Here is a 21,263-nt window from a genome sequence, read left to right as displayed (position 1 = left end):
GTCGTGGTTTGGGACTGCATTTCAATTAGTGCTGATGGAGATATTCTCTCTTCTACGGAATTATGACTGCAGAAAGGTTTAATCAGTCAAATCTACCATGCATAACCATCTGTGAAGCACCTGATTGGCATGGTAGTGGTTTTACAAAATACAGACTTTAAATCTTGTTAGAATTGTACAAGCTTTTTTTTTTTTTTAACTTATATACTGTATCTCCATGTATGTTTACCTGTTTCAATCGATCGACGCACCCATTTTCAATTTTCCTAACAAAATATAAAGAAGGGGGGCCTGAAGACCTTTTCAGAGTAATGTATGTATAATCATTTTCTTTATAATTTTACTAAAACAAGCATCGATACCGGTACTGGCAGACAATCACTTTTTGGCACAACACCGGCCCTCTGCTGATGCATTCAGGTGTTCTTCCAAATACCGTAATAATGAAAAAAAAAGTATAGGTATAAAAGACAAGACCATGATTTTTGGCTTAAGAACATAGACCGTACGTAAGCTCATGCGTGAGAGTTAAGGTGGCGAAGAACCGGAAAATTCAGCCATCGAAGTGTTTTATTTAAGTATTAATGTTGGAAATGGAATCAGAAAGCTAAACATTATCCAGATTGTACCTGAACGCAGCATACGTGTGTGCTCGTTAGAAGCTCCTAGCTAGCTCGTTAGTTTCACGCAGATCGATAATCCGCGGAGTGTAAAATTTCATAGCAAGGTGACGTTGATGTTCCTTCATATTTTTTCTGCATTACATTCTGAAATGCGTAGACGTGTTTAAAAACTAAGAAATGCTTTGAACGCTTTGCACCCGTCTCAAATTTGTTGATTTGAAGGTTGCTTCGGTAGCTAGCATGCTATGCAAATTCATGTTAGCTTCGCTCCGATTCAGTTTTGATTTAATATAGACAGCTTAGCTTTAGGTGCAATAGATAATTTTGTTTCTAAATAGACACATATTTTAAATACCGTGTAATTAACAATATTAGAGTTACATAAATGGAAATGTTTGCCGACCCATCTTGCTAACTAGCCGGTATGAATGAAGGGGAAGGACTCCATTGTTTATACCGGGTCACACGCTGACCTGCATTTTGACTTGAGATAGTTATCCTTTGTATTACACTAGACATTAAACAGTGAGCAGACAGAGGTCCATTCTGACTATCCCCAGCCTTAAATTCGCTGATTAGATTTGACTTAATTGAGCATTTTTATTCTTATTTTTTTTAATTATTCTATCAGCCTAGCACGTCAACAATTCGTTATTAACACTGTTCATCTGTTAATTTATGTACACTGTTATTTATATAGGTACGTGTCTAATGATGATTTATTTATTGGTTAATAATTGTAAAAAGTATAAAGATATACATTTGATTTATTTATTCATACTTTTAAAACCTCCTGGCTTTCTCATAAACTATTAATCCACATATTAAAGAGGGTTCTTAGATATAATCTCTACTATAACAAATGTCCTTGCTGTACATTCTTTTATACAGATGTCAGAGAATAATCTTGATAATGAACTTCTGGATTATGAAGAGGATGAGGAGCCTCAGGGAGTCCCAGAGAGTGGGACCCCAGCAAATAAAAAGGAGGTGAAGGGGTCATATGTATCCATCCACAGCTCGGGATTCAGAGACTTTCTCCTCAAACCAGAGCTGCTCCGTGCCATCGTTGACTGTGGTTTTGAGCATCCCTCAGAAGGTGGATAGCAGGGCTATTTAAAGTTCAAATAAACTCCTGGACATGATCCTGATCATAGAACTACAGCCACACATAATAAATGATTTCTTATGATGTTGTAACTGCATGCTTAGTATGTATATAAAGAAAAATGTATAATTGCCAATTGGTTTTACTTTCAGTTCAACATGAATGCATCCCTCAAGCTATCCTGGGCATGGATATCCTGTGTCAGGCCAAGTCTGGTATGGGAAAGACAGCAGTGTTTGTGCTAGCCACCTTGCAGCAGATAGAACCTGTGGATGGTCAGGTGAGTTTGTCATTACAGTTTTACAAGCTCTCTAATTCTGCGTTGTTATGGGACGTTACATAGTTGGCTAAGAAATTAAAGAAAAGATGTGAATCCTTAACCCCTGCAGCGAAAAGAACAGGTAGCTCTGTTATGCTCTGGGAGCACAGTTCAGGAAGAAGAAAGGCTTCTTTCAGATCAATATGAATTTTTTTTTTTTGATTGATCACATTTATTTTCAAACACATTTCTACAATAGTAGAAGTGAACTCCCAAGACAAGCCTATAGATCAGGGGTGCCCAATCCCAGTCCTCGAGCTCTACTATCCTGCAGCTTTTAGATGCATCCCTACTCCAACACAGCTGAATCAAATGGTGTGATTGCCTCTTCAGCATGCCATCAAGTTTGGCAAAGGCCTGATAACAAGCCATTCAGTTGATTCAGGTGTGTCAGAAGAAGGATGCGTCTAAAAGCTGCAGGACGGTAGCTCTCGAGGACTGGGATTGGGCACCCCTGCTATAGATTGTGTTGTTGGTTAACATTTCGGTGTATGATTATCTACTGTAATTTGCATGTGTTACACACCCAGTGTTTTTGACTACAAACAATACAGACGTTATGTTCAGCATTAGCAAACTTTAATCTGGAATTACTCAGGCTTTGATGAAATCAGATAATCAAAACGTCTCTGTCTGAATGAGAACCAGAAGCGTTTGAGTTCATGTCCGATGTCTTTAGCTTCTAGTCCAGCACGGTGCCTTTAAGATCTTTTTAAGTATTTTCTAATTTGCTCTTTCACATTATAAAGTAGTCATGATTTGGGGGATTTATAAAGGAAGTTTGTGATATTGTAATAGCATTATACACAAATGAGATAAACAACAATGTACATGCTATATAAAGATGAAAGCGTTGATAAAACCTCTGTGTTGTTTCCTTGCAGGTGTCTGTCCTCGTGATGTGCCACACACGAGAGTTGGCATTCCAGATCAGCAAAGAGTACGAGCGCTTCTCCAAGTACATGCCCACTGTCAAGGTGTCAGTGTTCTTTGGTGGCATGGCTATCAAGAAGGATGAGGAAGTCCTGAAAAAGAACTGCCCTCACATTGTTGTGGGAACTCCAGGACGTACACTGGCCCTCATTCGTAACAAGACCCTCAGTGTGAAGAACATCAAACACTTTGTGCTTGATGAGTGTGATAAGATGCTGGAGCAGTTGGGTAAGTGAGAGGAACCAAGCTGTTTATAGTCGACTCTTGGTGAAGGTTTTTGACCAGTATGTAGGAGTGGCGATAGAGTGTGTCAAGTAAATATTGTTGAGATAAATTCTGATGGTGATTACATACATTTTGCTTATTAAAGGTCATCATTAAGAAATTACACCATATATAGATATATATATAATTTTGGATGTATCATTTATTTCCTTGCAAAAGACATGAGACGTGATGTCCAGGAAATCTTCCGACTGACGCCTCATGAGAAGCAAGTTATGATGTTCAGTGCAACTCTGAGCAAGGAGATCCGCCCCGTGTGCCGCAAGTTCATGCAGGATGTGAGTTTACATGTGGCCATACACGTTATATCTGTGCAGCTTCATGTATGGCAAAAACATCAATGTCTATCGCAACATTATGTTCCTTAGTGTGCACTACAGCAAAGCAAGCCTACACTTAAAAAATTCCAGGGAAAACACTATCTAGACTACTTTTGTCCTTACATTTTACTTATGCTAAGTCATTGGTGACAGTGCTGTATCACTACTATTGCACTATAATGCTGCCACTGGCATTTTGTTTGAAGATTGCAGCAGCAAATTAGTAAATGTGTCATCAGTGAGAGCAGCTTATTGAAAAAGGATGGAAAAAAACCTCCATTTCCTTAAACTTACAAATGTTGCTGCCTGCAGAGTGCTAGCAGTATTAAAATGATGTTCAGTGTTTTTTTTTTTTTTCTCATCGTCAGAAATGTAATGGAAAATAGTCGAGTTTCCTTTTATTTTTGGCCATTTGTTGGTGCCTTTGTCATATTTGCTCATAAAGCAGGCAAATTGAACCTCTCAGCAGTTTAGAATTGTCCTTTTCCAGGTAATCTGTAGATCTGTCTGAGAGACTAATGCTGGTCATTCTGTCCTTTGCTGTGTAGCCGATGGAAGTGTTTGTGGATGATGAGACCAAGTTGACACTTCATGGTCTACAGCAGTATTACTGCAAGTTGAAGGACAGCGAGAAGAACCGAAAGCTGTTCGACCTGCTCGATGTGCTCGAGTTCAACCAGGTATCAGTGGTAATACTTTTGAAAGGAGTTGGAATCTGTTATGTCCATTTTATTTGTTTTAAATCCTTGCTAATTGTTAACAAATGCAGCTTTGTTTTTTATCCTTTTTTAATTTTTTTAAATTTATTTTCTAAAATAACTTGTGTGTCTTGTCCTCTCTTAAACCCTCCCATGTCTGCCTTTTCCAGTACAAATCGGAAAATATGCAAGACTCAGCAGTTTCTTTTATATTCCTCGCAGGTGGTGATCTTTGTGAAGTCTGTAGCTCGCTGTGTTGCTCTGTCCCAGCTACTGGTGGAGCAGAACTTCCCTGCTATAGCCATCCATAGGGGCATGGCGCAGGAAGAGAGGTTGGTGCTGCGTCACTTTAGAAAGAAGAGTGTTTTTCTTTTTTTAAGTTTGTCATATTTTTTGTTATTGTCACGTGAGACTGTCCTCATTGTGTACGTTTTTTTTTTTCCCAGGCTCAAATGCTTGTAGACAGTGTTAGTACCTGTAAAAGACAGGCTAAAACTAGACCCAACTGACTAATAACTCTTAGTTTTGGATATAATCTTATTCAGTTCTGCAGTTCATGATGCTGTTGCTTCTCTACTCCTGCCAGGTTATCCCGATATCAGCAGTTCAAAGACTTCCAGCGGCGGATTTTGGTGGCAACCAACCTGTTCGGCCGTGGCATGGACATTGAACGAGTTAACATTGTCTTCAATTATGACATGCCAGAGGATTCTGACACATACCTTCACAGAGTGAGTAATATTTAATTTGAGACATTGGTATATTTTCATTTCCAAACCTCCCATTTCTGGTCTTTAAAGCTGAGGCCATGTGTAGCAGTAAATTTCTTGTGTATCGTTCAGGTGGCCCGTGCTGGCAGGTTTGGGACTAAAGGCCTGGCCGTCACCTTTGTGTCAGACGAGAGTGATGCCAAGACCCTGAATGAGGTTCAAGACCGCTTCGAGGTCAATGTAGCAGAGCTACCAGAAGAAATCGATATTTCTTCCTACAGTAAGTATCTTGTTGCTTGCAGGCGTCATGAACCTGGCTTAAAGACGCCCATTTAATAACTATACAAGTATTATAATATTAACTAAGTATTTTGGTGTCACACTGTATACCTCTTTATGACCAGTTTCACCTAGTGACAGCCAGCAACCACTAGCCAACCGGTCAGGGAATGCACATTTTTTCTTAGTGTTGGGAGGTTTCCAGGAGCTCCCTGACTGGTCTGTAGGCCTTAGCTGCAACAGGTATTTGTTTACTGAGAACTTCAGAATCAGAGTCAGAAAGACTTTGTTGTATCTTAATTGCCCCTTGGGGATAAATAGAGCAGCATGACGTTGAAGATAAGGACAGAGCATAAACAGGCAAACAGAATATACAGTATATATACAGTTTTAAAATTACACAGTTTTAAAATTTAAGTGACCTAAAGGTGAATAAATAACTGTAAGTGACTACAAGTGAATAAAGTCTCAGCAGTATAAAAATAGTTTAGAGTAGTAGAGCAGGACGATATGACCAAAAATATTTATCACGATATACATTTGAAAATTTGCGATAATAACTGACGATGTAATTGAAACTAGACAAAATACTTTACAACTCCACAACTTTATTAGTGCAAAAAAAGCCCATCAATGTATTTTCACTTAAAGAAGCAGCTGTTTTTTATGAAGTTATATAAAAATTCAACAGTGCAAATGCAAATTCCTTGCTGACAGTTTAACCAAAAGGCATTTCCAGTGGAAATTGGCCGACATATCCTCAGCATAACCATGTATAATATCCACAAAACTTAAAAGAGGTTACACACACACACACACACACACACACACACACACACACACACACACACAACACTGTAATATTATGTTGAAGCACAGTACGTATCACTCCGCGAGGCTCCTGCCTACGATAGCTGTAATGCTCCGACAATCTATCAAGCGGTGCGGGTTCGTAGCTTAGCAAAGTCGCACTAAAACATTTGACAGATTTTCGAGCGCCATGTACGACATAAAATCGTTTTGAGGTCAGTAAACACAACCAGAATTCATACATAAGGCACATGGGATTATAAGGGGCACTGTCGATTTTCAGAAAACTCAAAGGATTGATTTGAAGTGTGCCGTATTTTCCAAAAAACACGGTAATAACGACGGCCCGCTAGCATGCTCTACCAAAAAAAGGGCTTTGTTATGTATCTGAAGGACGAAAGCCAAACCAGTTCCACGCCACTGAAGTTGCAGCATTTTTACAAACTCGTTTCATTCAACGATCCACTTTCGCTCTTCTCATTCTCTGTCGCCGTCATGCTTTTTCCGCCATGTGCGTATGAAAACAAAGGCACTGCGCATGTGCACTTTACTCATATTCTATCGCGATATTTCATTTTCTTATCCTTGCCAAACGTTATACCGGTATTACCGTGAACGGTATGATATGGCCCAGCCTTATAGAGTAGTTTATGTTTCTGGTGTGGGAAATGGTCTTATCGGCTGGAGTTAAAGCAGGGTGGCTTTGGGGACAAAGGTGGCTCTCCTCCTCTCAGTCCTGCAGGAAATGCAGCGGAGGCGTCGCCCAGAGGGGAGCCATTGAAATGTGGGGTGAAGAATGTGAGAGGGGTCATTGATGAATTTGGCTGCCTGTCTAAGGGCCGGCTGGCTGAAAACCTGTGCCAGAGTTCTGACAGGCAGGCCAATGATTTTAGAGCACACTGATGCAGTGTGCTGCAGTCTGTTCCTGTTCTGAAGGCTGACAGAGTCCAACCAGCAGGTAATGGAGAAGGTCATGATGCTTTCCAGGAAGGCATAGTAAAAAGTCATCATGATGGGTGTGCTGAGTTCCCTATGAGGTATAGCCGTTGGTGGCACCCCCTGAGGAGTTGTCACACCACTCTACATCACTTCTTCTTCTTTATCACTAGGAGAACCTTTTCGTAGTATCACGCTTTTGATTACAGGAAGTGGTGATTAACATTGTTTAGTATGTATTGTGTTGTCTTGACTGCTAAAATTCTGAATGCATTTTGAGATTTTAGCTCATCTTTAAAACTAAACTAAGAAGTAGCCATGCATTTGCAAATGAAAGCCTGTAATTATGTACAGATAACAGGCCATGTTCACATACTACATCACTGCTGTGTAGAAATACTCAAGTGTGATAGCTACTGTATAAAGTTATTATAGAAATTTTCTCTACCTCATGTTAACCTCATGTCTCTTTGCAGTTGAACAGTCCAGATGAATGAAGCGCCCTTCCAGTGAAGATCATGTGATCCCTGTTGTTACTGTGTTTTGGTGGAAGAAAAGAAACCTTCAACATTTATTTTAATGTTTCCATCCAACCATTTGTGAAGGCACGTTCATAGTGATAAAACGTGTTTTGTCATCTCGCTGCAGAGTGTTTGTTTTAGTGTGTTCCTTGTTTAAAAAAAAAAAGAAAAGAAAAGAAGCAAAAATCTGTGGATATATTGTTTTGGTTAAAGAAATAAACTTTTATACCTTATTCGACGGTGATGAACTTCACTTTGTGTGCTTTAAACATTTAACGCATGTCAGATGTTAGCATTACATATAAAACTATAACAGGAGTGACCCAGACATAGCTTGGCATCTGCAGATATTGATACCCACAAGCAGAGGGCGCTATCACACAGTTTGAGGAGGTATCCACTGTTGATAAACAGCTGGTGATGTTGCACTGTGGAGAAACTTAATTTGAAACCGTCAAAGTTGAATTAAAATAAAACGTCACATGAAGCTTGAGCACAGGAGCCAGTTTTATCACATAGATCGACCAACAAAAAACTGGTGACTGCTACACTGTACAGTGTCTTAATCTATAATAGAACATGATTGTATACAGTCTTGGATCAAAATCAAGAAATGTGTTTTGCAGAATACACTGTGATCCAACATCAAGAAAACATTTATTTGGCTAATAAATTTATCTAAGTTGTATTAAATGCTAAACCAAGGCAATTGGCTCTGATTCAGTTCTTCCTGAATTCTTATCAGTTAAAGATAATGTCTCTTATCTAACAGTGTGAGTTTCAAGGGAATTCACTCATGTGCTTTACATGGCATCATGCCATATAGAGAGATATAGCTATAACACCATGGTGATTTTCTGTTTTGAATAAAACAAGTCATCCACATTTGCATAACATCCTCTAGGTTTCTACATAAAACTGCAAAAGTTAATTCAGCTGGTTGTCAGCAAGTCGTCACAGTGCACTGGGAGATATGAAGTATTTACAGTATGTTGAGCTAAAGATTAATAAATGGGTGACAAATTATAATCTTTGGCCCCTACAATGAAAGAAACTGGCAGCAAAGGGTCAAATTAAAAACTTGTGATCACCTTTAACCCGTTGACAATATCCAGGGCATGAATGATATAACATGGCTTTACAGTCACTAAATCTCAATATTGTAATCAGAGGCTTGGGACCAATATGACAGGGCTCTCTGTCACCATTACCAAATGAGGGAAATGATTAGAAAGATCCCTCCAACAGACCATTAGAGACTTCAAGGCACAGTGAAGCTGTGCTGGCAGCACATAGTGGCTCAACACCTTTTTCCTCCCCTTTCATTTGTCACCCGTCTGTGGGTAAGGCAGTCCTGTCAGATTCTTGTGCACTGCTCACAAAGTTTCAGTGCTAAATAAAGTGCTTTGTTGCTTTTGTAGCATTTGTCCTCTCAGGCTGATTGGAGAGTCTCAAATCCTGAAGCAGGACTTAGGAAATGCAGGAAGTTCAGAGTATTTCGGGGCTCTAATTCAAGTCCCACATCAGTTTGAACAGGAGCACAGGGTCACAGATATTATAATATGGGTTGTCTTTAAGATGAATAATACCAAGGCAGTCCTTCCTGCCTATGGTCTCTGCAGTGAGGCGGGTGGCCTGAGGCCTTCATTCACTTGGAGCCAGGTGAGGAAAAAAATGGCTCCTCATCTTCAAGCGGCTTCCTTCTTTAAGAAAACAAACCTCGTCACATTAAAGTCAAATAGGAAAAAAAAAAGCCAAGCAAGAAAAAAAAAAAAAAAGACCCTCAATTCAATTCTAGTCTGTGAACTTGTGAGTGTCTCCGTACATCCAGTGCTGAGGAGGGAGGGCCACTTCATTAAGGTGGCCGCAATCACTGCTGCATTTACATGACTGGATCAACATGGACAGCCTCTGAAACCGCTCACCATCCGGGCACGCAAAGGTCACAGGCACGGTGCGGGTGCGACGTGGCGAGCAGCACCGTCCATCCGTACACACGCCGCAGTAGTTGGGCCTGTAGAGGCGGATGCTCACACATTCCCCATAGGACAGGTGGATTGGCTCTGCGACTTTCTCAGTTGGGGAGCAGCTTTTCCCTTTCTGTGATCGAGTTATGAAAGCAGAGAGATAAGAGTTATAACCTGGGTCATAATGATTATTATTAGTTGGAATCAAGATAAATGAATAAATAAATAATCTAACAAGATCTGATTTATACCCCCATCTGCGCCTTACAGAGCGGCAGATTAAAGCAGCTTTACACTCATAGTCTGTTTCACATTAAGAGGACTAGACTTCCAAAGCAGGGAATCAGAGAGGGATTATTTTTAGATAAATGTGATTATATTTAAGGTTAAATATTTATTCAACATTTGAGTGTCCTCTGCTGTTAAATACACCAACACCTATGACAGCTCTTGGCAGCAGAGCTTTTAACTCAGTGGAGCAGAGTAAAAGAGTTCTTACCGTGTCCAACGTGTAGGATTAATATAGACACACAACTTCCCTGGGCTTGAGTACACAGACAGAGCCTAGCTATGGACAGTTGCTTGGCAGGAATGCTGAGGGTGGGGGACTATATTTAAAAAGGCGCCGGGCTGCCACCAAAACACTGCTGAGTAAATCAGCACTGCCCAGTTCCCAGTGGATGTGGAGCTTCCCGAAAGTACCGCTAAGATAATCTCTGTTCTTAAGCTCTGGATAAAGATGGCTTTAGCACTAAGAGCATGTTTACTCAGTGCCAGAACATCTAATTTTTCATTCAAGCAAAATTAAAGGTACTGTTTTTGCATGAGGAGTCAAACGCAGATACAGGTTAAATAATAAGTGTTATCACAATTCAGCAGAGTACTGCGTGAGAGATAAGTTGCTATTACAAGTTATCTCGGCAGTGATACGGCTGTTTGAACTATGGTCCCTGTCTGCGTCTGTCTCATTCCTTCGTTCAGATCACGCTCAGTCCATCTCACCTTAGCTGGGACCGCCAGGCTGTGACACGGCCGTATGGTGCAGATTCTGGTCTGTCTCTCCATCTTGCACTGAGGGTTCTTGTTGGTGAGACGAGAAGAAACACCCATCCCACAGCTGCGAGAGCACGGGGACCAGTCGGTGGTCTGTACTGCACACTTGTTCTCCTTCAGCGGGCTCCACACTGAGGAATGTATAAGGGTTACGGAGGGTGGGTGAAAGGCAGGGAGAAAAATGACACCAATTAGAGCAGAGATTCTTGATCTGGAGGTCAGGTACCTCGTCAATGTCTATGAGATAAACTGCCGTGAAATTTGGTTCAGACGTTCATCCCCACTTTTGGATCAGCTTTGGTGATTAGTGGCTTTTCATTCTCTTTCCATTCATCCCCAGCCGGTCGTGGCAGATGGGGGTGTTTTATCTTCCCAGTGTCACAAAGTGCTTGCTCATAGGGAGTTGTGCGATTGTTGGGCTTTCTATCTAATATAGTAGGGTTGTAACCTTACAATATAAAGTACCTCAAGGCAGCTGTTTTTGTGAAATGGTGCTATATAAGTAAACCTGAACTGAATTAAATTGAATCTAGCACTACTATTGAGTGATAGTTTATCTGCTGGTCAGGTTTATTTACCCAATTGTCTTTTGTTCATTGTTAAAAGCAAGATAGAAGGTCACCAAGAATATAAATACAGATAAGTAACTGATAGCAAATCAGAGCAAAGCAGATGATAAATTTGGGATCTCCTGCAGTGTTGCTCTTGTGAAAGGCAAATGTGAGCACATCTGTGTCTAACATTGTGATTGTGAAAAACTCTGTTCTCATATTCTCAGAGTACAGTAAAAGTACTGCCATTATGGAACAACTTTACCTTGTGATTTAAGAAACACTTTTCAATTGTTGCCTCTTATTCACCCATTCATTCATTTGCACATGAATGGTAATGCAAGGTGCTGGTCTGCCACCGGGGATAACATGACCACCGTCTGGCCTGAAGATATTTCAGCATGAGGACAGAAAGAGCCCTTTCTACCACCTTATTCACACAGCCTAGAACAATTGAACTACCTATATAGAGAATCTTTAATATTATACAACCAATGTAAATAAGCAGTACTTAAAGTTACTAAAATATGAACTACACTGCGAGAAACAGTTTGCATACCAGGCAAGTGTTTGTAGCCACGCTCACTGTGCCAGCTGCTGGGTTTGACGTCTGTAAGCTGGTTGGCTAGGACCAGGTCATTTTCAGGGTGGCGCGGCACAGGATGGAGCCGAGGTCTGTGCGGGTGTTGTTGTGGAGGATGCACCTGCGCAGAGAGATACGCAAGATTAGATGGTTGCAGTTCATCTTTGCCATGACCGTGTCTGACTTTCGTGTGCTTTTCCCCACAGTGGGCGTAACCCCTGATTTTCAAGGGGTTAGGTGTTTTAAAGCACTTAATAACAGTACCTGCTCTCAGCAAGCGAACCAGATACTGTTAATCAGAAAGGTTTCGGCATCCTTGCACCAGAGGCTTTACTACAGTGGCTTGTATTAGTTTGCCAAAGCAACTCCAAATTATAGTAAACAAAATAAGAAAATATAATTTTTGATAACTGAGTTTTTAAAAAGTTTTTGGCCAAATTGTTTAATTCAATACACAATTAACAAGTTCATCCACAGTGATTTTTTACCTCCAGTATCATCAAACTGTTTCACAAATTCCTTACAAACTCAATGTAACAAACCTGATGCTTAGGTGGAAGGCGCCATGTGCCCTTATTGCAGTCGACAGTGAAGCAGCACTGCCCAGGTATCCTAACCAAGCGTGGGTAGGGGCAGGATGGTGAAGCTGGTGGCAGCTTGTTGCTACAGAGAGGCGCGCAGCCAACAGCGCCATCAATGCAGGTGCACTGGTGTTTACATCCAGCACGGAAGCTTTCGCCATTCTGGTAGATCCTTCCATTGTACTCACATGTGCGTCCCTCCGATTTTGCTGAAAAGACACATATTACTCACTGCTTCTGACTTCATCAACACCAACAGTGACACAGGACACTAAAAAAATCCCACAGGACAAATGAGATCAAAAAGTGAGTGGATACAAAGAAGCAGGAAGAGTCAGACCCCCCGTCTCGTAGGCATGGAAGAACCAGCTATTCATAGTTTGTGGGGCAGCACCGGCATGGTGCAGAAGGAAAGAGTATTTTTATCCCTGAAACCCCCTGTTGCTGTCATAAAACATCTACTACTCATTAAAATGTCTCCTGCTGTGCAAGGTTCCATGTTTCTAAATCACAAACCTAAGAAAGCTTCTCTTATGACCTTTGTCGCACCATTTTGGCTTTTCTTTTACACTCAGTATATAAACTACATTTTCTTGTATTTTAATACTTCAGATGTAGCTTCCCCCCCCCCTCCTCTGAGATTTCTTCCCTCCCAGCATTCATTGTTTTCTCACCTCGGCATATGCCCCAGGCCATGGTCACGTCATTGCCATAATTACACTCCAGCCCTTTGTGGTGGTCGCAAGGCCTCGCAGGGCTGCAATCTTGGTTAAGCTGTGCAGCACACACCTTGCAGCATCCACACCTGTCTGAGACGGCGCTCACGCCTGGAGGGCAGACCGGAGGCTCTGCGGGGCACTCACACACCGCTGGGCAGCGAGCAGTCACCTGAAAGATTCACATATTCAGACAAAGCTCAGAACACGACTTGTATATGTGTGTGTAGCATTTTCCATTATTACTGTTATTATTATTATCAAAATAAAACAGTCAAAAATAAAAACAATAAACCCCACAGGCTTGCATCTATAACCCAATTGTAAAGAAGTCTCCTGGTACTTGGAACAGAAAATTCCCACATCCCCTCTGACTGCCTGTCATCAGCAGGCTGTTAATCTACCAATTTCAGCATTTCTTACGATACCAAATTGTGTGGATGTGCTCTGGCACATGTATGTTTGAATTTCTATTATCTTGTAGACACCCCAGGGTTTGTGACAGATCATCATTTTGTTGGTCATTCATCCAGATATGAAGCATTGTAGTAAATCTCTACAGTAAGTCAAGTTACTGCTGGTCAGCCTTCTCCGAGTGTCTAGACAACTCAGGGTTTGTACTCAGCCCCCTGCTGGCTCATGATTTGAGTCATGGCTCAGTACTAGAGCCAACTTGTTCCAGTGTTTTAGGAATCAGCATGCTACTATGCTCTAAAAAAAACTAAGACATGAGTAGACAAGCTGATTACCAGAAAGGCAAACTTCATCAGAAAAAAACATTCGTCATTATATAAGTGGGGGTGCAGTGCCACTGTTAAACTCACTTGCACTCTATTTCCCCTTATTGTGTTTGTTTTCTTTTCTTTTCTCTCATTCTCTCTCTCTCTTTTTAATTACTTTAAACATGACCGAGATAAAGTACAGTAAAATCTGCTGCTGGCTCATGAGGATTAATTTGTTTCAATGAAGGAGTGTTTGCTGTTCAGACTCGGTAGCTCAAAGTTTAAGGGCACTTTTACTGTCACAAGTACTTTTAATCTTTAAGTAGACTCACATACTTAATCTTACCTGTGTGATGACGACTGTTGTCAGTAGAGTCAGATAGATGAGAAATGTCATGATTATCCTTAAAAGTTAAAAAACAAACAAAAAAACCCTACAAGTAATTTTAAAACAACAATTTCAAGCAGAAATCGAGGGAAATATTATTGATCTTAATTAATTTCACATGAAGATTCTAGTTTCTTTTTCTCATTAGCTCGGACTTCTATCCTTTTTTTCTAAAGGGGTGAGGAGCTAAACTCTAATTTATAGCCGATGGACTACGTAAGACCCCGCCTCTCTCCGTACTTCTAACCAATCAGCGTGCAGGTAACAGCCCAGATCCTTTTTTCCCCCCAAACTACCGAGCGGATAGTTTGCTGATTGGTGGGCGGGTTTTGAAATGAATGGAGCCATTGATAAAAATCTCAGGGGCGCTCTGTTTGCTTTATGAGTTAAAAATGAAATTGTAACAACTCCTTTCAAGTCACACTTAGCACATTCCTGCTACCACTGAGTAAACACACTCAGCTGAGCCAGACAGCCATGCAACATTAATAAGACCTCCACCTTTGGGGAAATAAGGGAGCAGGAGGAATTCCTTCTTTTTTTGTTCTAAGCCAGGGCAGAAAATTAAAGTGGAGTGCATTAAACAAACATTAACATAATATGAGGGGCAGAGTGAAAATACTCGACTTTGTCTGTGTCCATCATGTTCTAAGAATAAGTGTTTCCAAAGTTTTTAAGTGTAGATTTTGATTGTTTTGCTTTCGCTGTGAATTCAGGTGGACTGCCTGTTTCTATTATTTCTAACCACATGGTGCTGACACGGGAATGATGATGATATGATTGCTTGGAAAGAATGGTGAAGCTGAGGTTAAAAGTAAGATTTTTTTTTTTAAGGGTAACACATGTTGGTCGGTCTCCTCTTTCGCTGCCATCTTTTTTTTTCTTTCTTTAACCACAGGTTTCCAGCCACGCCTGTCCTAAAACAGAGACCTCTTTAGAAGAAAGTAACGTGATAGGTAGGTGTTTTGAAAGTTAGGATCCTGCTATGAATGTCAAAGTATTCTTGTAAAGTTCTGGTTTATAGGCTCATTTAATTTTAGGCTTTAAAGAGGATTTAATTTTTTAAAATTTGCGTTACCATCACTACTCACTCAAAATATTTTTTACCTCCAGCTAAAGGGATGAAAGCTTTGTGCTTTAATTTTCAAAAATAATAACAAAACTCAAAAATTATTATTATGTAATTTTTTATAACTTTTACATTTTAACTAATTTCTTTGCTTTTTCCCCCTAAAATATATTTTTATGTATCAATTTAAGATGCATTTCTCAGTGCATTTGTACATATAGGTGTCATGGTACTGGGTGTATGACCCCGTGTTTCCAAGCTTCTGGACATTATGCTGTTTATTTTCAGATATTCAATGTGATTCTTCCTCGTGGTTATTTTTATGTCATGTATATGTTTCTGTTAGCCTTTAGTTCTTTGTGACTTGTGAGTTTTTTCCCTTAGTGTCTTCTCCTGTGTCTTGTCTTCACGTTTGTTTTTCTCTTGTCTCCGTGTTTGGAGTTTACTTTCTGTCTTCCCAGTCAGTCATGTCTCCATGTCTGTTTCTCCCTGTGTCCCTGTGTCAAGCCTGTGTGGCTTAGTCTTCATCTCCGTGTTTATTGTACTCCCTGCTTTATTTGGACAGTCTCCTGTCCTGCGTACAGTATGTTCAGTTCTGCTTCCCCTGTCCTGTTAGTCTGTATTAGCGCCGTGTTCCCACCTGTTGCCCATCCTCACGTTCTCCTGTGTGGATTTTAGTTCCCCCTCTCCCTCTGCTTGTTGTCTGGTTGTTCCTATTTGCAGTGTTTCCCTTGTTTATCCCAAGTTCCCTAGCTTCCTGGTTTCCTCCTGGGTTGGGTTTGTATTTTGTATGTTTGCATTTTCAAGTATCTTATTACAGCAAATAAAGTTGTCTCCTTTCGTTTATTCCCCTGTGTCTGAGTCCTGCGTCTGGGTCTTGCCTTGCCTGCCGTACAGTTGTACACAACAATAGTCACAATCTATGAAAATGGGAACTGACAATCTCACTGCACACTGCTCTGCACATAATATATTTGTATAAGAAATAACCCACTTCCTTCTGAAATTTTCCTGTGGAAACTGAGCACTGCTGTAGGTGCCCACCCTTCTGCTTAATCCCACGGTGTGCTCCTACCATGTGACATATATTAGATGTTGTTTGCAATCACTTGACAAGCAATGCTCTTCAGTTTGGGAGCACAGCTGCACATCTCATGGCTATTTGGTGGTTCCCAACTAATGTTTTAATCCAGTTGCTACAGCATGAAGAGTCAAAACAAGGAAGATATGCATGTTTCCTGTTCCTTCCCATCATGAGTCTTCCTGGTGACTCATTTTGCGACCAAAATTTTGTGACTCATTAAGCTGATTTCAGTCCTGACAAAGCCATGTGGCAAACCACTCTTAAATCAGTAATGGGAGTTTCTAAGATCAGCTTTATGACTTTGGTTTGGTTTCTTGAAACCAGCTTTGTGGTTCAGATAGATATTCTAACAACAGTTTAACTCTGTAGATAGATAGATGGATACATTATTGATCCCACGAGAGAAATTCTTGTCTAACAGCAACATAAATAAGAAAAATAGAACAATCTAAAATATATAAACAACATAGTTAAAGTAAAAGTGCCACAGGTGCATCCTGAGATTTTTTAATTGAATACAACAGTGATAAAAACAACAAATACAAAATAGGTTAAGGTACAGAAAATGTAAGAGGCTGAGATTGTTGAACAGAGTAATGCAAATTGAATTAACAAAAAATGTTTACACTATAAACCTGAGAAAGAGCTACAAGAATGTATAATACAGAAATATATGTGTGGAATCTCAAGCCTAACAGGTGTGTACACCTGTCACAGCAAGAAGAGGTATTGTACAATTTCACAGAGGATGGTAGGAATGATTTCCTGAAGCGCTCTTTATGGCAGCAGGATTGAAGGAGCTCTGCTGCCTCACTAGTGCTGAGTGGAGTAGGTTAGATGGATTGTCCATGATGGCAAGCAGTTTGTTCATTGACCTCCTGACCCTCACTGACTCAAACAACTCCAGATTCTGGCCAGTGGTGATTGCAGCCTTGTGAATCAGTTTGCTGATCCTGATTTACAGTATATGTTATTTTATTTATATTATTAAATTAACTCAGGATTATATACTTTTTTTCAGAATAACAATGAAAATCTTGTATCGTGTATGGAGCACAGGCATTAAAACACACCTCATCTGGGTAGACGGTGTTTTGGGAGTAATCCTGGGACATTTGGATTCAACACTGAACCCTCTGGAGATGTTGTTTCCTATCAGCGAAACGCGGAAGAAGGATGGCACCCACTTGACAACCCAGAAAAGTGCCACCACTCAGTTGAGCAGTTCATAGAGCCCAAGCTGCAGATCTTATAGGTGCACCAAGTCAACAAACTGAATCTTGAAAATGAATAATCATCTTGAACAGGCACAGTTTCCTTACTTGTGATTTTAAACTGTTAACACACTGTAGAGAGATGGAGTGTTAAAAAGAAGGATGCTGGTGGACACTGGACAGAACTGGACTAGTGTTTCCATTGAGTACACCAGTTAAAATTTCCTGACTGGAGTCATGGCTCCTGCTTTATAAAAGGAAACCACGTCCGGAAACTGTCAGTCATAGCTCTAATGGTATGACGAGAGAGACAAAGTCATGGCCCATCTATTTTAATCCTCTGGTGGTCATGGTACAGGGAGAGGTCTGAAAGTCCTGTGACTACTTCTTTTCTCAGCGTCTCCACTGATGCCTAATAAGAGAGAATCAGAAGCATGAACACTTCACTTTGACGAGGGTAGAAAGCTAATGCTGAAGGGGATCGGACTGTTTTTAAACAGGAAAACACTTTATGCAGGAAACTGTCTGTGAGAAGTTTTATTAGGATTTGTAGTAGTTCTATAGTTTTATTTGATTTCTGCTTGTTTATGTATTTGTGTCTTAGTGACCCTGAAAAAAGGCGGTTCATCTGAAGGATTTTAGCCCTCTAAATATCTTTACTTCAGAGAATTATAATGTTCATTTAACTCAGAACACTTTAATGTGGGAGATATAAATAACCTTTCTCCAAGCTGAGATTAAAATAGAGTTTAAGTGACTACTGGGAAAAATTTCCTTCTAATTTAATGAGGAAGTGGACTACAGTTTCACCATAATGACATTCTTTAAATACCGTTATGTAACATAAGCCCAGGGGGCTCTCAAGCGAAAGACTGAGCACCTAGAAAGGGGCACCATATAAATTTGAGGTGCTGTATGAAGATTACCAGAGGACAAAAGAATGGAAAAAAATTTGCAGCGCACAAATTTGTTGTCTTAGTTTGGAACATTTTCAAAATCTGATGTTGCACACAGGCCTCAATGTTGTTTCCATTTGGTGGGACTGTTGATATAGATTAAAGGCCTGCCCAGAGTTTGATAAAAATTAAATAAAATGTTCTGAGAAGGCAATGAAAACCAACTACTGTAACTAACACAATATCAGAGAATAAATATACTCAAGTGTAAAATTAAAGAACTCACAATGAAGAATTGTTACTTTCACAAACAGAATATTGCCTTTTTATTATTAGATTACTACAGAAATGTTAACTTTGTTTCATTTCAGCACCTTACTTAGTATGTATGCCAAGATCTTTCAATAAAAGTGGACATAAAAGGCACAAAAGTGTCGAGTCATCCCTCAATTCTTTATATTTCACTTCCAAGGAGCAGAAGTGGTCTTGAGCTTTAGTTCTCCAGGATTTATAAAGATATTTCAAAGTTTTTTAGTGCATCCCTTGTACCTGAATGCTTAATATTTATCTATGAATCATTCTAACATAAAAAATGCACCTAACTCCTAAAATAGTATTGTTGCACAAAGAGCCTGATTCCTAAAGAGCTATTATTTGCAAACTTGGCATTTCTTGGGATAGTGTGTCCTTAAAAGATTTGAGGAAACTGGACAAGTGGGGGAGAAAATAAGACCTAAAAGCAGGCCTAAAAACTCAATTTGAACTTTTTGGTTGAAATTATTGTCAGTACATATGGAAGAGGTCAGAAGAGTCGGCTCTGTCATGCTTTGTGGCTGCATTCTAGTCAGTGGTGTTGGGGACCCAGAAAAGTACCATCAAATTTTTATCCATCATGCAATACCATCTGAAAACATTGGATTGGCATCAGCTTCATTTCTCAACATGGTGATCCCAACACTAATGATCCCAAACACACTGGTCCCAGATATGCAGTAAAACCTGGATAGAAAAACACAGTGGAACACTATTAGTCATAGACTGACCTCCTCAAAGCCCCAAACAACATTACTGAAGCAGAAAAGGGAACAAAAGGCAGTCAACATCCAAAGAAGAGCTTTGAATGTCAATCGAGAAGCCTGGAGAACCGTTCCTGAAGACTACTCAAAGAACTTACAGGAAAGATTGCCAAGAAAGTTCAGGCTGTGTTGACTAATAAAAGTGGCCATAACAAAAATTGCCTTTCAACTGCTTGTTAAAATTATAAAAACTCTATTTTTGATTAATCATTGTAGAGATCACTACTACCATTTTCATAGCAAAAAATTAAAAAAAATGAGGGGTTCCTCAAGACTTTGGGACAGTGCAGAGTGTTCAAAAATAGTATGTTGTTGTTGTTATTAATTTTAAAAAATATCTTAAGTGGTGGAAAATAGAAATTCTCAAGCAAAGTATAATCCAAAATGTTACGTTACCACTCATTACTAACTATATGTAACCGATGCCCCTGAGGGAAAAACAATAATGAAATGTATAGAACATGCAGTATAGTGCACTCACTAAAAAAACAAAGTGATGTCAGCTGCTGAATGATCCTATACTGTTATATATATTTTTCTCTCATGTGGCTGAGCGGCATTTTTAATGGCAGCACAATACATAAAATATATAATATGAGTGACAGCTTTATGAGAAAAGGCTGATGTGGGAAAATAAGGAAACATCCAAAGGAAAGAACAGCGACTAAAACTATGTACAAGGGTGGCAGGAGAAGTGTGTTTATGTGTGTTCGGTGAAGTGAAGGTTTGTGGTGACAGGTGTTTCGAAGTAAGAGAATTTGTTTTTTCAAGAGGAGGAGTGAGCAAGTTCCCCGCTGACTAGTCTGCTCTGCCATGACGGGGTACATGGCAGTCTGGTGGCATGGTATTTCGCACACAAACAGACAGCTGGGATTACTGCCCATACCACCTTTAAGGTCACATGAACCTAATTACACGATACAGAGGTCACAGACTTTTATAAACACATATGGACATATGTAAGGAAGCGCATGATAGAAAAGGTAATTTAAAGGTAATTATACAGATGGGAGAATGAAACTGAGGCTTAAAGAAAACACAGGAAGAGAAAGTGCAAGTGGAGATGACAGGGTCGTTACACTGTTTTCTCAAAACAGTGGAAGAATAAAGGTTATTTAAAAAAAAAAAAACAAACCCAAAAAACCAAAACAAAACTCATGCACTGATTATCTTTGACAGATACAGAGGCTGTGCGTGAGAACTCAGGTGATACAGTGTGGATACACCACATCTACCCTCGTCAAAGTGATAGTATAATGTGCAATGGAATATGTGCTAAATCTGAAATCTGACACTGACAGATGGTTCTGGTGTTAATGAAGTGTGAAGTTTGAAACATTGTAAAGTTACATAACAGAGCAAGACTCTGGTTTTTGAGGAGAAGAGATGGTACCTGGCCGACTGAGTCCATGAACTGCTTGAATACTTGAAGCAACTTCTCCCTCTTGTGGAAGTTTAATAAAAACCCCATACACACACAACATTGAAATCAAAGATTTGAAAAACATTTAAACGGTGATAAAAAAAAAAAAAAAAAAAAAAGCTGACTTGGACAGTCCTTTAATTTTTCCTGAACTGAGACAAACACAGGGCTGCTTCTTGATGGCATGAATGTCTATGAGGCTTTTGCAGATAATGCACAGCAGAGACTGTTTTCTTTCCCAATGCTCCACAAGATGGAGCCAAATGCTACAATATGAGCAAAAGTATCTTTTGCCATTTAAGATTCGATTGCGTTCCATTGAATAGGCAGATACACAAAAGAGCTCCATGAATCCTCATGGTGAAAGCTCAACACTACTCGGCTTGCTGTTTTCAAAG

At 39.9% G+C, this 21,263-nt stretch overlaps 2 protein-coding genes across 2 annotated transcripts; one reads left to right on the top strand and one right to left on the bottom strand.

Annotated features, from left to right (window-relative positions):
- Nucleotides 1-616: 616 nt before the first annotated feature.
- Nucleotides 617-7,775, top strand: LOC146708031 (ATP-dependent RNA helicase DDX39A-like). The gene is made up of 10 exons (XM_085459721.1): nucleotides 617-727; nucleotides 1,515-1,722; nucleotides 1,884-2,011; nucleotides 2,935-3,211; nucleotides 3,428-3,546; nucleotides 4,137-4,268; nucleotides 4,509-4,618; nucleotides 4,873-5,017; nucleotides 5,129-5,276; nucleotides 7,498-7,775. Exons 2-10 carry the CDS (start codon nucleotides 1,515-1,517, stop codon nucleotides 7,512-7,514), a joined length of 1,284 nt encoding a protein of 427 aa, XP_085315847.1. The 5' UTR covers nucleotides 617-727; the 3' UTR covers nucleotides 7,515-7,775.
- Nucleotides 7,702-14,257, bottom strand: LOC146708030 (CCN family member 1-like). The gene is made up of 6 exons (XM_085459722.1): nucleotides 14,062-14,257; nucleotides 12,952-13,165; nucleotides 12,239-12,486; nucleotides 11,673-11,817; nucleotides 10,512-10,693; nucleotides 7,702-9,642 (listed from the first exon to the last, which is right to left on the bottom strand). The coding sequence occupies exons 1-6, from the start codon at nucleotides 14,110-14,112 to the stop codon at nucleotides 9,337-9,339; spliced, it is 1,146 nt and encodes a 381-aa protein (XP_085315848.1). The 5' UTR covers nucleotides 14,113-14,257; the 3' UTR covers nucleotides 7,702-9,336.
- Nucleotides 14,258-21,263: the final 7,006 nt, after the last annotated feature.

This window comes from Copadichromis virginalis, linkage group LG6, assembly GCF_057382275.1.
Source record: "Copadichromis virginalis isolate Kocher_CV1m ecotype Utaka linkage group LG6, C_Virginalis_male_GT1.1, whole genome shotgun sequence".
NCBI lineage: Eukaryota > Metazoa > Chordata > Actinopteri > Cichliformes > Cichlidae > Copadichromis > Copadichromis virginalis.
This window is presented reverse-complemented; position numbering and strand designations above follow the sequence as displayed.